General features: G+C 35.9%; 1 protein-coding gene across 1 annotated transcript in view; it reads right to left on the reverse strand.

The window, feature by feature from the left end:
- Nucleotides 1–13,569, reverse strand: part of POLN (DNA polymerase nu) — an 87,511-nt gene that overhangs the window by 65,399 nt on the left and 8,543 nt on the right. Inside the window, exons 5-14 of the mRNA XM_039723955.1 lie at nt 12,775–12,887; nt 10,760–10,917; nt 8,147–8,215; nt 6,758–6,818; nt 6,483–6,547; nt 5,633–5,716; nt 5,135–5,224; nt 3,780–3,836; nt 2,831–2,884; nt 2,546–2,611 (exon numbers count right to left, since the gene is read on the reverse strand). Coding sequence (XP_039579889.1) covers nt 2,546–2,611; nt 2,831–2,884; nt 3,780–3,836; nt 5,135–5,224; nt 5,633–5,716; nt 6,483–6,547; nt 6,758–6,818; nt 8,147–8,215; nt 10,760–10,917; nt 12,775–12,887 — 817 coding nt within the window. The remainder of the gene's footprint in view (nt 1–2,545; nt 2,612–2,830; nt 2,885–3,779; nt 3,837–5,134; nt 5,225–5,632; nt 5,717–6,482; nt 6,548–6,757; nt 6,819–8,146; nt 8,216–10,759; nt 10,918–12,774; nt 12,888–13,569) is intronic.

Consider the following 13,569-nt stretch of genomic DNA (forward strand, 5'->3'; position numbering starts at 1 on the left):
CAAGATCAAATGTGTCCCTGTTTAGCAGTAATACATTAACAGTTATTTGTGAAAAACACATTACTTATACAGCACACATTTTGTAGAGGAAGAAACCAAATGAGAAGAAATGAAGTGTACAGTTAAACTAAAATAGATGAACACATGGAGAGGCACTGAAGTAAAGTGCTGCTAAGAAACCCCCTCTAAGTTGTTACAACACAAAAGTCATAAAAACTCATGTGAATAAACTTATCTATTGACAAAAACCCACATAAAGCCAAAAATATACATCATCCATATATCAAATGTGGAACTGTCTGAAAGAAAATGACAGAGTTTATCTGAAAAAGAAATTCTGCTCTGTATCCAATGTCTAGTCATTTCCCCTCAAACCTAGAAGTAAATCCCTGCTGGACTCCATTAAATGCCTTAAAGGAAAGAGGACAGATAGATCCATTACCTTTACAAAACAAAACACAAAGAAATCTTTCTTTGGAATCCCATGTCTCAGAAGCACTGCAGAATATGGGATGTTTTTCCATTTGAATTCTCACAGAATCTGATTCACACTTATCTTTTGCTTTAATGACTTGCTAAAGCATTTTAAAACAGTTAAAAATAAACTGCCTCAGCAAAAAATTCAGCTAAAATTTGACATAATATCATAGTAACCACAGAAATATCTCCAATATTTATGATTTCTAGCAAGAATCTTCCCAATCCTTTAACACTTAGCAACGTGACTGGGCACTGCAGTATATTTTCTATATCAATAAATGATTCGGGAACAGATGGTATAAGTTCTATAAACATTTAAAACAAGAAAAAAGCCATGCCAATGTTTTTCCTTAGAAGGAGAAGCCAGCCTTAGGCAACCCTGGATGCTTACTTTAGCAGCATTATTTTGAAGAAAAACAACTTTTAAGAAAAATAGATTTCATGTCCTTTTTACTATGATGGGCCAAATGTCACTCTGTGTTTTATGTGATTTTTTCAAGACAGCTGTCTGTTCAGCTCTGACTTGGAAATGCCTGTTTCTCCCATCAGAGAATTCAGCAAACTGTGACCTTCATGATCATCTTTTCCTCTCACTTTTTCCCATCTGGGTGCATGAGAAATGAGAGCAGCAGTAACACTTCCCCATTCTGTTGTTAATTCAGAATCCTAAACACTGATTTTTACTCAGCAAAAAGTATAAGCACTTCCTATAAATTGTTTGATGACAAATTGTATGGAAATATGTACCATGAGGGTAGAAAGATGCAAATAAAACATGAACTGTGAAGACAGGTGAAAGAAAAGCTAAGGAAGTAACCAAGTGTGGTGAGGGTGAGAACCCCCCAGGACAGGTTTCTGTCAGAACTCTAAAGTCACCATTCCAGGCAGGATTTGTCAGGAACCACATGAGCCCATCCATGCAAAGTGCTCACAACTGTTAAGGGTAAATCTCTGCTCCCACAAAGAGCTGTGGAAGACCATGGCCTTTCTCCAAGACTGCAGAAAGCTCCTAATGCCATTTGTGCTCGTGAAGGTTAAGGTTGGGTCCTGCACAGAAATAGGCAGTACCCAAATCTGCATGGATAGGAACTGACAACACTTTGGGGCACAGAACAAAGGACAACAGCCTCACAGATTTCCTCTAGCCTTTATGAGACAAGTCCCAGCTCTGCATCTGTCCCCAGTTACCCACAGGGCCAGAGGCCAGGTCTTTGGTAGAAAAGGCCATGGTTCAACCAAACAGAAACTTTCCCCAGACAGACAGTCATCACTTTTCTTCTGCTGTTCTCTCACCTATGCCTCGAGCCCCTGGAGCTCTGCAGCCCCATCTTGTCCCACACCAAATCTCATTCATGGAGCCATGGGCTGGGACAAGAGGGGAACACAAAGGCCTTTGACCTACAGCCAAAGGTTTGTGGGTGTCATAAGCACCAAGGGAAATGGGATCATAGAATATATTCAAGCAAGCCCTTGAAAGGCCACTTTGTGGAAAGGAAAAAAAGAAGCTAACCCAAACCTGTAGCAGTCCAGAAAGTCAAATAAAACACATTTCAGACATGTACATGGTGACCATTATAGACAAGAGAGGAAGCACAAAGAGCCCAAGTGTCACAGCCATATAAGCAATACTTCCATAGCACCAGCACTGCCAGCTGAGCCCTTTACTGCCATGAGGCCTGAAGCTAAATTCCAGAAGAAGAGTGCTTCTTTTTTTTTCTGTAATACCCACTTTCCTGATGCTTTACAAGGACTGCTTCATGATCACCAGAATTCATAACAAGCAAGTATCCAAGGTACATGCATAGCTCACACTTCTACTCCTCTACTTCGGGTAACTACGTTAATTCTGATCACAGATAACACAAAATATGTCTAAGAACAGATGTCCTACAGTAAAATACTCATTTAATAAGCTTTTTCTGTCCACCATTTAGATACTATACAGCAACTGCTAGACTTGCATGAAAACAAACATTTCCTGTCTTAAAAATATTACGTATTTTGTACAACTAATATTCATTTTTCATTTCAATTAAAATGCAAATCTTCCAATAAGCTCACTTACAGGATGTTTGGCTGAAAGTCTGCCAGTCACAGTTCCTGTCTGATTCCAAGTGGAGGAAATGAATCCCTGTAATCAAGTAAAGTAAAAAACAAAAAAAAAAGAATGAAGACGCACAGCTATGTTTTATTTAATATAAGTATCAGTAATAAAAATTCACTGCAATAAATACAAGAAAATATAAAAGAAACACTTTTAATTTTCCATGTATAAAAGTTTTTAAACTGTAAACATTGCAATCATTTCACATCTTTTTAGGATTTTACAAGCGACTTTATATATTTGTACCTTTTTCATGCACGTTCGTAGTCCATCCACATAAGTTGATTTCATCTTATGAACCTAAAACACATAAAATTTAAGATAAATGTTTACTTATAAAAATAAGGGATTTTCAAATTAAAGATGCTAATTTCCAAATGGACCATCTTTGTAGACTTTTCTTTTTTAAAGACAGTTTTATCCAAGTAAATAATGGATTTATACTCACTGACAGCTTAACCCACTCCTGTAAGTTAAGTAAGTGCTTGGTTATAACCTAAAGACAGAGCTTTGCAGATACTATTACATGAATTATTGGAATTTATTATTTTACATCTTATGTCCCCAGGTCAATAAATCACATGAAAATCACACACATACACAAAAAAGCCACAAACAAATTAAAAAAAAAAAAAAAAAAAAATCACACACATACACAAAAAACCCACAAACAAATTAAAAAAAAAACCAAAACAACAACAACATCAAAACCAAACATAAACCCACACTTTTAAACTTTTTTTTTATTTTCTAAAATTCTTGGAAGCTCATTCACTGAAAACCTAATGATTAAACGTGGGAGCAGACTAACTAGATCATTTAGGATTTTCAGGAGGCTTGTCATCCCAAAACTGCCCATAAACAATTATCTCCTTCACTTTATGCAAAGCATTTTTTCAGAACTCAAAAATAGACATTTTGCCCTAGGTATGCTTTATAGCACTACACACATTTAACAGTGAAGTTTTCCAGTTGTCTTTGCGACCTTGCACAAGTTGCTTGTTAGCTAAAATCTAACATAGAGCAAAACAACTAGAAGCATTAACATTTAAAATGTCTTAAGAATACTGACTTCAAATTGGTATTTGAATGAACTTTCACTAGAGCAATGTAATTTATTTAACTATAAATATTTTTCTATCTTGCTAAATTTTGCTTCAATGCAACTAGATTCCATGAAAAAATACCAGCTCACCTGGCGGTACTCTAAAATTATCTTAGGCAAAGGATGAAGGTCTTGCAATTTATTTAGCTGGAAAATCAAGAATGTGAGTTACTGACATACTTTTCTTGAAGTTTTACTATTAAACACACTTTAACAGAATACATTTTGGAGGAAGAAATTTTCTTGACAAGCTGAATGGACAAAATACTGGGTGAAGGATGATGTCCTTCAAGTGATCCCAGCCCAGGCCCAAGGAAGCTTTCATTAGGAATGCTGGAGATTGCTCCTTCCCATTTCATCCCTGTCCCAGACAGGGACAAAAAGAGTTTTTGTCTTTTTTTGACAGGGATAAGAACTTTTCCACATCAGCTTTGAAAACACTGGGGTATGATGTCTGTGTGTTATTTGTGGCCCTTTGTTTGCTTTTTGTGTTATACAGCATCAATGCAAGAGAGAACATGATGAAGTAGATAAAATAATACATATATGTACATATACATATTTATATACACACAATCCAAGAGGAGAATGTCTCCTGTTCATGCCTTAATAAAAGTTCCAGGAACACTTCAAGAGAAATTCAGATTGTCAAATTAAGTCAATAAAATAAAGCATATTTCTGATTACTTTGATTAGAAGCTGCCAAAACTTTTGTTGAGAAAAAGAATTAAATTATTAAAATAGAGATTGGATATTTAAAAGTACAACAAAAAATACCTGAAACTACAATAGTCCAGGATGAAAAACAGATGCAACTGTGCTAAAATTTGTATTTAAAATACAAGGGTTTTTCTTGCTACCACGGAGAAACTAACATCTTCAGATTAATTGTTTATTTATCTCCTGGAAGGTTTCATCCTCCTTTTCTCCAAATAACCCAGTCTCAGCAGTTGTTGGAAAGAGAATACTGGACTATATAAAAGCATTGCTTTGATTATAGCTACAAATCCTATGTTCCTACAAAAAGGTGACATGAATTCTATTTCACTGATGCCTCCCATTTCCCAAGGCTCTCTGTCACTCTCCAAGGTTACATGTCTGATCTATAAAACCTCCTTCTCCCTGAGTACCGAGTGGGTTTTATGGTTATACTGTTGAGGTTACTGGAGATCATATTTGGTAGTTCAAACTCAACTGAAAAGTGGAATTTCCTTCTTAAGAAATAAATATTACCTTCCTACCTTCCCCAAAGTAGCTGGTTTGTTTTTCCCCACCATGGAGTGCAAGTTTCTTTTCTGGCACAAGTACCTGTAGCACAAATAGTACAATACAAAAACAAAGCATGAACATTAGAAAAAAATCTAGAAAAATCATGATTTACTGGAATATAACTTAGAAGTTTTGCTAAATCATGCAGCTATTTTTAAAACTTTTCCCTGTCTCACCACAACTTCTGAGGTGGATACGAGCTGTTGTATTTCAGTCCTGTGAAGTTTCTCACACAGCGTATGGAGCTTTAACTTATCAAATAGTACCTAAAGCAAGAAAAATACAATTTTATATAAATACAATAAATATTTCAGTGTTTCAAGTGTTGAAATAGAAAGGAACATTATTGGGTGCTTAAACTTAAACAGAAAACAGGTTACAAGGTAAATAGAGCATGCTGTAGCAAAGAGAACTAACAAAGAAAATCTTTATTTTTGAGCTATTGAAGCAGTGACATAATTACTAAAAAAAGAGCATAATTTATGTACATACACATAAATACAGATTATTCAACATCATATTTTTTAAAAATTGAGATGTCCTTCATTAAAACCAGAAAATAATTAATAAAGAATAAGTGAGAAGTGATAAGGATATGTGTGCTTTACAGTTCTCCTGTATCCATAAATCTATAGAACATACACCCTGAGCAGAAATAGTAGAACAAGTGATACCTCTCGGAGCTGACAACTGCTGGTCAAAAGGAATCGTTCTCCAGCAGCCTCATGAGCCTCCTGTTCAAGCTCTTTGAGCCGCAGCTATAAATTAGAACATCAAAATTATCCTGCTTGCACTATTATTTTCTTCAATATCTGCTGCTTCCAAGGTTAATGAGAATATTGGACCTTTATTTAAAATGGAGTACTTGATATTGTGTAATCATTTCTAGCTATCAACATTTGGTTGAGTAGATTGCTTATATACTCCTTAATTTATATTGCTTTATGAGCTGGGAAGGGGATTTATTGTAGGAAGAGGTACCAACATTTGTGGTTAAAGAATTCAGGTTACTGAAGCCTATAGAGATCTGCGAGAAACACAGCTATGCAAATTATTCTGATAAATTAGTAATCTGTCAGACCAGTATGATTATCTAGTCAAATTTTGTTACAAAATGGGATTCTCTTGTAGCTATTTTTATCAAAGAACACTCATTTAAAGAGTGTATTGTTAACAGAGGGTGAGAAGTCTGTCACTCCTCAGGAAGATGGGTACTGAAAACTGAAGGTTCAGAAAGAGTCATTACCATTTTTACTCTACAACACATCACCCAAAAGGACTTGTGCCTTTTGCAATGCAATTTCAGTTCTGGGGCAAGGCTGATGACTCAAATGTGTCTTTTACTTGTGTAAATTAATAGGGAAGTATCCTAAAATGTAAATATAATTATTTATAACAATATACTAAAACCACCACACTATTACATAAAATGTGACAAAAGTTCCTTCTCTTTTTAATCAGTTATCCTCAGTAAAAGCAAAGATTATGCTATATAATTTTTAAGGAAAAATATACAAAATTTACCCCTAGAATCTCTGATGTTTTTTTCAGTTCTTGTTTGTTCACATATATTTTGTGTGTTTCCATCACTGTAAATACAATTTTAGGTTAAGAACATTTATAATTCACTATTTCAATCTTACATTTTTCTTAGAGTGTAAAATGGAAACTCAAACTCACACAGCTGTTATGAGGCTAAGATAGCATTTCACATTCAGAGGAACTACATTCCACTCGAGCACAGTCAGCAGCTGTGTGAAAATAGTGACGATTCATATTTTGAACTGAACTTTTCATACCTGCCAGAATTTTGATAAGTGGAAGCTCTAATGTGCAAAATAAGTTCCACAAACCTTGAGCCTGTAAAGTAAGTTATAAATACATTCTTCAGTATTTCCTAGTGAGCAGTATTTCACTTTCTTTATATTCCCTTTTTACAAGACAACACGTGTTTGTGGCATGAAATACTACTTAGTGTAAATTATAGTTTCTAAATGCTGTCACTTCTCTTTGTGGGGAATAGGAATTTTGCAATAGTAACTATTTTGTACAAGAATGCTAATAGAGAAATATACATACATCTTTTTTCTAAACAGTTTGTTTTTAAAGCAAGCTTCATTATAATAGGACACAGTTATCCTTTTACCTTTGTTCACTTGAACAATTAAGCAACCATTCATAATTCATAACTTTTTTTCATTAGGGAGAAAATAAGAATTGAAAGGGTCATGTCCCCAAATTACTTATAGAGAACAGAAAGTCTTGTGTTTTTCTAACCACTGAAGCAACCTGACTTATGTAAAAATTCCTGTGGGTTCAATCTCAGTATTTCTGTGATTTTGGTGTTTCCCTGCTTCCTCCCTTCACAGATTGTTCACCACACTGCTGATATCCACATTAGCACGGCTCCATCACCTCATGGTCTAAGCCCTAACCTGCTACCAGCAACTTCAAAGATATTCCCTGGGAAACCTCTACCAGAACCTGGGTGTATCCCTAAATTCTGGCCCTTTCCCAGGTATATGACCACAGGCAGAAAACACAAACACCCCAACAGATTTGTTGAGATGCATTCTGAACTGCAATGAGGGGTAAAATATAATAAAATAGTTCACTTGGAAGGGACCTGCAATGACTGTCTAGTCACATTGCCTGGTCAATTCAGGGCTGACTAAAATTTAAAGTATATGATAAGGGCACAGTCCAATTGTGTCAAACACTGACAAGCCTGGGCCAGCCACCACCTCTCTGGGCTGCCTGTCCCAGCATGTGGCCAGTGCTTGGTTAACACAACCTAGAACAAAAGATATGCTGAGAGTTTTCATAAGCAAGGAATACCTAGAAAAAATAGCTACATGTTCTACCTATTTTAACACTTTTTAAACAGTAATATATAGATTTAAAATACTAAAAGAAAAGTCAATATTCTGAACTTTTCCTGCTCTCAGAATCTTCATTTAGTTAAATGTAGCAGAGGAAAAGTTTCTCCTAAAGATTAACCTTGACACCATCTCCTTATAGAAAAAATGGCAAATTTGATGGGCAATTCATTTTAAATGTTGACTGCCAATGTAAACCACTGAGGACTGAAGCATTCTATTATTCTAATTTGAATGAGAAATACATCATTAACTCTCTTTAATTCAATACTTACATAGTTATTCCTGAGCAAATTCTTTTTGTCTTACCTTTAAGCCATTAGCAAGGTCCATCATTACGTTATAAAGCTTCTCCAAGTTCACACCTAAGTTTTGATACTGATAAAAATAAATCAAAAATAAATCAATAACTTTATTGCTAACAATACTCTAAATCTTTTTAGCAATAAATCTTTTTAAAAGGTATAAAGTGTAAAAATGTGCTTTTCTGTATACCTTCTGTTAACATTTTAGAAACACTGTTAGATCTCTGTCAAACCACAATCGTAGCACTAGACCATGAACATTGCACTAATTAAGAACATTCCAGATTTTGCCTGTTCCTGTATTTACATTTTGTATCAAGTACAGAGAAATATAGTATCAATAGACTGCCTTTGACACTGAAGTCAGAGTTCCCTTACTACTTGTAAAATGAGGAAAAATTCCTTGCATTCTTTTTCTCATATAAGTACTGCCACTTTTGTGACAGAACTGTTCATTTCTTTCCCTTCTGTTCCTGAGGTGTTCCACACAACACCAGGTCACCTCCTTCAATTGGCTGGAATACCATTTGAAATGTATGCAAATAGTGAGAAAGACTGTTAGCTCCACTAACATGACCATTAAAAATAAACTTAATGAAGTCTGAGAAACAGCAGGCCTGGAAGGTAAGATGCAGAGGGCTCTCTTCAAAGCTGAAATATGCAGATCCACTGGTGATGATCCTTGTTCTAAAACAGTCTAGTCCATACTGCAATGAAAAGTCACCAACCTGTCTCCAAGAAACCTTGTCCATACCAGCTTGTTCTGGAACAAACGAGCTGTCTGTGAAATACAGACAGCTTGCTTGATCCCTTCCTGGAGGTGGGAGAGAGCCCAGTGACAGGCTTCAACTGACACCAAAATGCCTCATCAGTAAATGCAGTGATGACAAGACCAGCATAATGTTCAGCACCTGTTCCAGCAAATGTTCCAGGGAGTGTGGACCATGACCACTCTGGCACAGCACCAAACATACAGACAAGCAGCACATCCTTGTGCTAGAGGTGTGTGGGTGAGCTGTGGGCTACAGAATAAACCAGCAGTCATTCCAAGTACTGTGGTGGGTGGACAAGACTAGCACAAGACAGGGAGCTTCACCGAAGTAGTGAGGCACAAGATGATTTATCACTTACCACAGATCCCTCTGGCAGTATAGACAACTGTTAGGAATCTACCAGTAAAAACAGCAAGAAGATTGAAGAGATAAAGCTGGCAAAGAACCAGGAGACACAGGAAGAACTGGGACTCACTAAGCAAAGAGAAAAGCCAAAAAGGAAGTGTGAGAGGGCAGGTGACAAATTCAGGAATAAGGAATGGGGGAGAATAGTCACAGGATGTTAGAAGGAGACATTAACCAGGAATTGAGTGAACAAGTCACTCAATTAGGCATAAAGATACTGGAGATGGCTGTGGTAAGGAAACAAACTAGACCTGAAGCAGGACAGGAAGGAAATAAAATGTCAATATTTAACTCAGAGCTGGGAATCAGGATAACAAAATTGAAAAATAACTAACAACAGATGTGATATCTGAGGAACAAAAGACTGAGTCAGGCTAAGGGAAGAGACAAGATTAAGGATGCTGACTCACAGCAAGGCCATCACACATAAAAGAACCATACTTAACTTCTGTCTGTTTGCTTGTCTATTGCTACACTAATAATTAATGAAGTAGCTTCTGAACAACTGCAGTTTACAGCCAATGCTTTCAAGTAAACTGCTTCTGGTTTGGCCAGAAATGTCTACATTGATGGGTAAGTGCCAGTACAACCAACCCCTGTCTATGCTCCAAGCCCACTTGACATCTGTGGATTTGGATCCTACAAGTCCTACAATCATGGTACAATATTTGGTCTGAATGAGCAAGGCCTCTGAAAAGTGAATGGCAGAAAAAAACACATTATTTAGGTTGTTCTACATCATCTTATCCTTCAAAAAATCTCTGAAAGCTAATGTGTCCACAGTAGATCCCCACAGCCCAAAACAGATGCAAATATTTTATAACAGTCAGGAAATACATTTCAATAGAAATACAGAGGGCATTTGACACAATACAGGAAGAACTTTCCATAGCACAGGGAAAAAACGTTCATCATGCATTCTCTCACACTGAGAATTAAAATTCACAGGTTTTTCATACAAATGTTTGAGGTTCACATTTGATTCCTACTGTTTCTCAGCCTATGATGTGGTGTGTACCAGCTGTGAAATTTAGCAAAATTGTTAATAACAATCAACTAAATACAGGCTACAAGTGCACAGGAACTGGAGAACAAACACAGCATTAGATATTTTGGAAGGGAGAGTTGGAAATAATTTTTCAGGAAGGTGAAGAGAAAAAATATAAGACTCTATATTAATTCCTGTTGTTACTGAACTTTACAGTTTTAAAGGAAAATTTTACAGCTGTTCCTCGAGAATGAGCTCTCATCCTGGTAGATGCAGTAAAACCTCCCCTTCTCCCCTTGCTTTCCATTTCCAACATGTCACATTAAGAGAATAATTTTTTCCATCATAAAATCTATCCACTATCTTCTTTTGCAATATTTTCTAAGCGCAAGCAATTCTATTATCATTTCCTTCCCTTTTTAACCCAAACAATTGAAAACAAACTACTTACAGATATGTTTCTCAAAGTGCCTGTATCTGTATTTTCTGCTCCCTTTGAAAAAGGCTTTTCAAAATACTTCTGTATTAAACACTCAAAGGAAGGAACTGTGTCACTGGGGTTTATCAGCCATGCTGCAATCCTTGGATCTAGCACGACACTATTGGCAACTACAAAAACAAGTTATTCAAAATACTTAAATTACCTCCTATACTGAAAAACAGCTCTAAAGTTTTGCCCATCTTTCCTGCACATGGACATCATAAAAGGGCAAGTATTTACTTTACAAAAATATTAAACATTGAAGTCACAGCTGTAACACATGGTCAGTACCATGACTACACAGGAGGAAGTGTAGTATTGCACATTTTTGAAGAGTGTTGTTTTGTGAGGTTGGGGTGGAATTTTTTCAAGTTTCCAAATATAGGTAAACTTTTGGCTCCTTAGATTTATTGCAAAAACCTTCCTTTCTTAGAACTGAAAAACTTCAAGTATTTTTTATGAGAGACTCCTTCTGGTACAGCTTTCTTATTGTTGTTGTTCATTTGACTGATATCCACAATATTGCTATTGGGGACCAGGGAGAGATTTACTTCCTGGCAATCAGACCAAGATTGTGAATGTATATATGAATTCACATATGGGTGCACAATGTATTGTTGCCAAAACTCAGAACCTTATGTCCTTTAGCATCATATGTGCTTACACTGCAGCCTCATGTTACATAGATGGATAGGATGGGCCAAGCCCAGTGCTGTTTCACTTTCCTTTGAACTAAAATCTCAACCTGTGTCCTGCAGTTCTACAAAGAACAGGAGGAACTAATAACTAGACTGCTTTGTGATATATTCAAAGATAAACCTAAGTATCCTCTTCAGTAACCCCTAAGTAAATTCAAACCATGACCTACATTTATAGAGAACTCCCTGCTACACAACCTTGTAGACTCAGTTACCTGGAAGCAAATTTTAATGTCCATAATGCAAGCTACAGCTACAGGACTACTCTAAAGAGAATTTTAGAGATTTTGTTTGCTCTGTTGGAGCTTTGTTTGTTTGTTTTTTTTCCTAGCAGAAATAATGTGTGAGGAAGCATCACATTTCCAAGTTTAAAAGCGTAAACAAGAAATGTTTTGGTTACTAGAAGCTTCAGATTCAAATCCCATGGATCAGGTACTATCAAGTACTTCCTGTGTGTACAAGTTCTAAACTGTCACTATTGCCAGTCCCATTATGGCATTTCTTTTCCCACTTTTCCCATTCCCAGTGCTGGTGTTTGTACAGATCCTCACTGTGATTTACTGAAACTTTTCAGATGCTGAACACAAGCTGATGATTCTCCATAGAGACAGCCCTTCCTGAAAGGTCACGTGTACTTTTGTAACTCACTCAGCAGCCATTTCACAGAATGACTAGGTTGGAAGAGACCTTAAAGATCATCTAGTCCAACCCATGCCCTAACACCTCAACAATTTGATATATGGAACGAAATAAAAAAAAAAAACAAACCAAAAACCCAAAAAACCCAAAACAAAAAAGACATTATATTTACATCTTATGCTTGTTGCTAGCAATTGCTTTTAAATCCAGAGAGAAGAATCTTACTTGTTTCTATCAAAACAACATGGGCCCATTCAAGTGATTCCTAATTCTGACAACTATGAGCATCTCTGGGATTTATTTTAGCCCTTCCTTTTAGCAGAGGAATTTTTTTCATAGGAAATGTGAAACATGAAATAGTTTGACCTTTTCAGCTACAGTCAGGATTGTGTTGAGAGCTTTTGTTTCCACTGGAAGCTATCCTTAAGTCAATGATTTAATTCCTACTCTGAGAAGAATACATTATCTTGACATGCCAAGACTCTGGTCACAACCTCCTCCAAGAAAGATGTTCTTTTGTATGATACTAAACTCTGTTTTTCACTATATTACTTAGCCACTACTTTAGTTATTTCTACACTCAGTGATTTGAACAGAAACACCAACAGCACAGAGATTACAGGATGAGATCATAGGTTCAATACTTGCCTTGTTTCCAGCTGATTTCATTACCATAAATTTGAAGTAGAGTCCTCAGGAAATCTTTTGCATTGAAGCAAATTATTGGAACTTTGCACTGCAGCATTTGAAACAACACTTGCCTGCACAGAAGCAGCTCATTAACACACATATACTGCTCTGAGATTTAGTCAATCTATTTACTTTGTTCTTTTAATTAGCACCTAATACTAAACAGTTAACCCAAGACATTTCCTTATTCCTATAAGAACAGAATACTGCATTTGAATATTAAATTCTCAATTCAGTAATCCTCAAAGCTATGTTCTAGAAGAAATTAAAACATCCTGGCAGATATGGTTTATCACATATACATAAAGAAAACAAATTCTTGTTTAACTCCTGAAATGCAACCTTAATCCAAAACAGTAACTGGTACCCCTGTAATACTCCAATATACCCAAATAAGATCATAGAGGCTAAACTGATGTAGCAGTATAAAACACTGATTTTAAAGTCACTAGACAATCTAAATTGCCATAACTGCCCTATGCTGTTTAAATCCAAAATGCTTCATATTTGTCATGTATTTCCACACCTCTTGAAAATGTCTATAATTCCCTCATTCAGGATATTTTAAATAGATATGAACAATAACATACAGATTAGTATATAGATTTACCAACTATGTGTCATTTTTTTTAGTAAGTTATATTTTGGGCAATATAGAAAAGTAATAGTTTTTAAAAAGCATTTTTAATGGTATGAGACCACAACTCCAAGGATTTGGACACATTAGAAATCACATAGGTCACAAGGTATTGA

This window comes from Passer montanus, unplaced genomic scaffold (assembly GCF_014805655.1).
Source record: "Passer montanus isolate IOZ18808 unplaced genomic scaffold, ASM1480565v1 scaffold51, whole genome shotgun sequence".
In the NCBI taxonomy this organism is placed as follows: domain Eukaryota; kingdom Metazoa; phylum Chordata; class Aves; order Passeriformes; family Passeridae; genus Passer; species Passer montanus.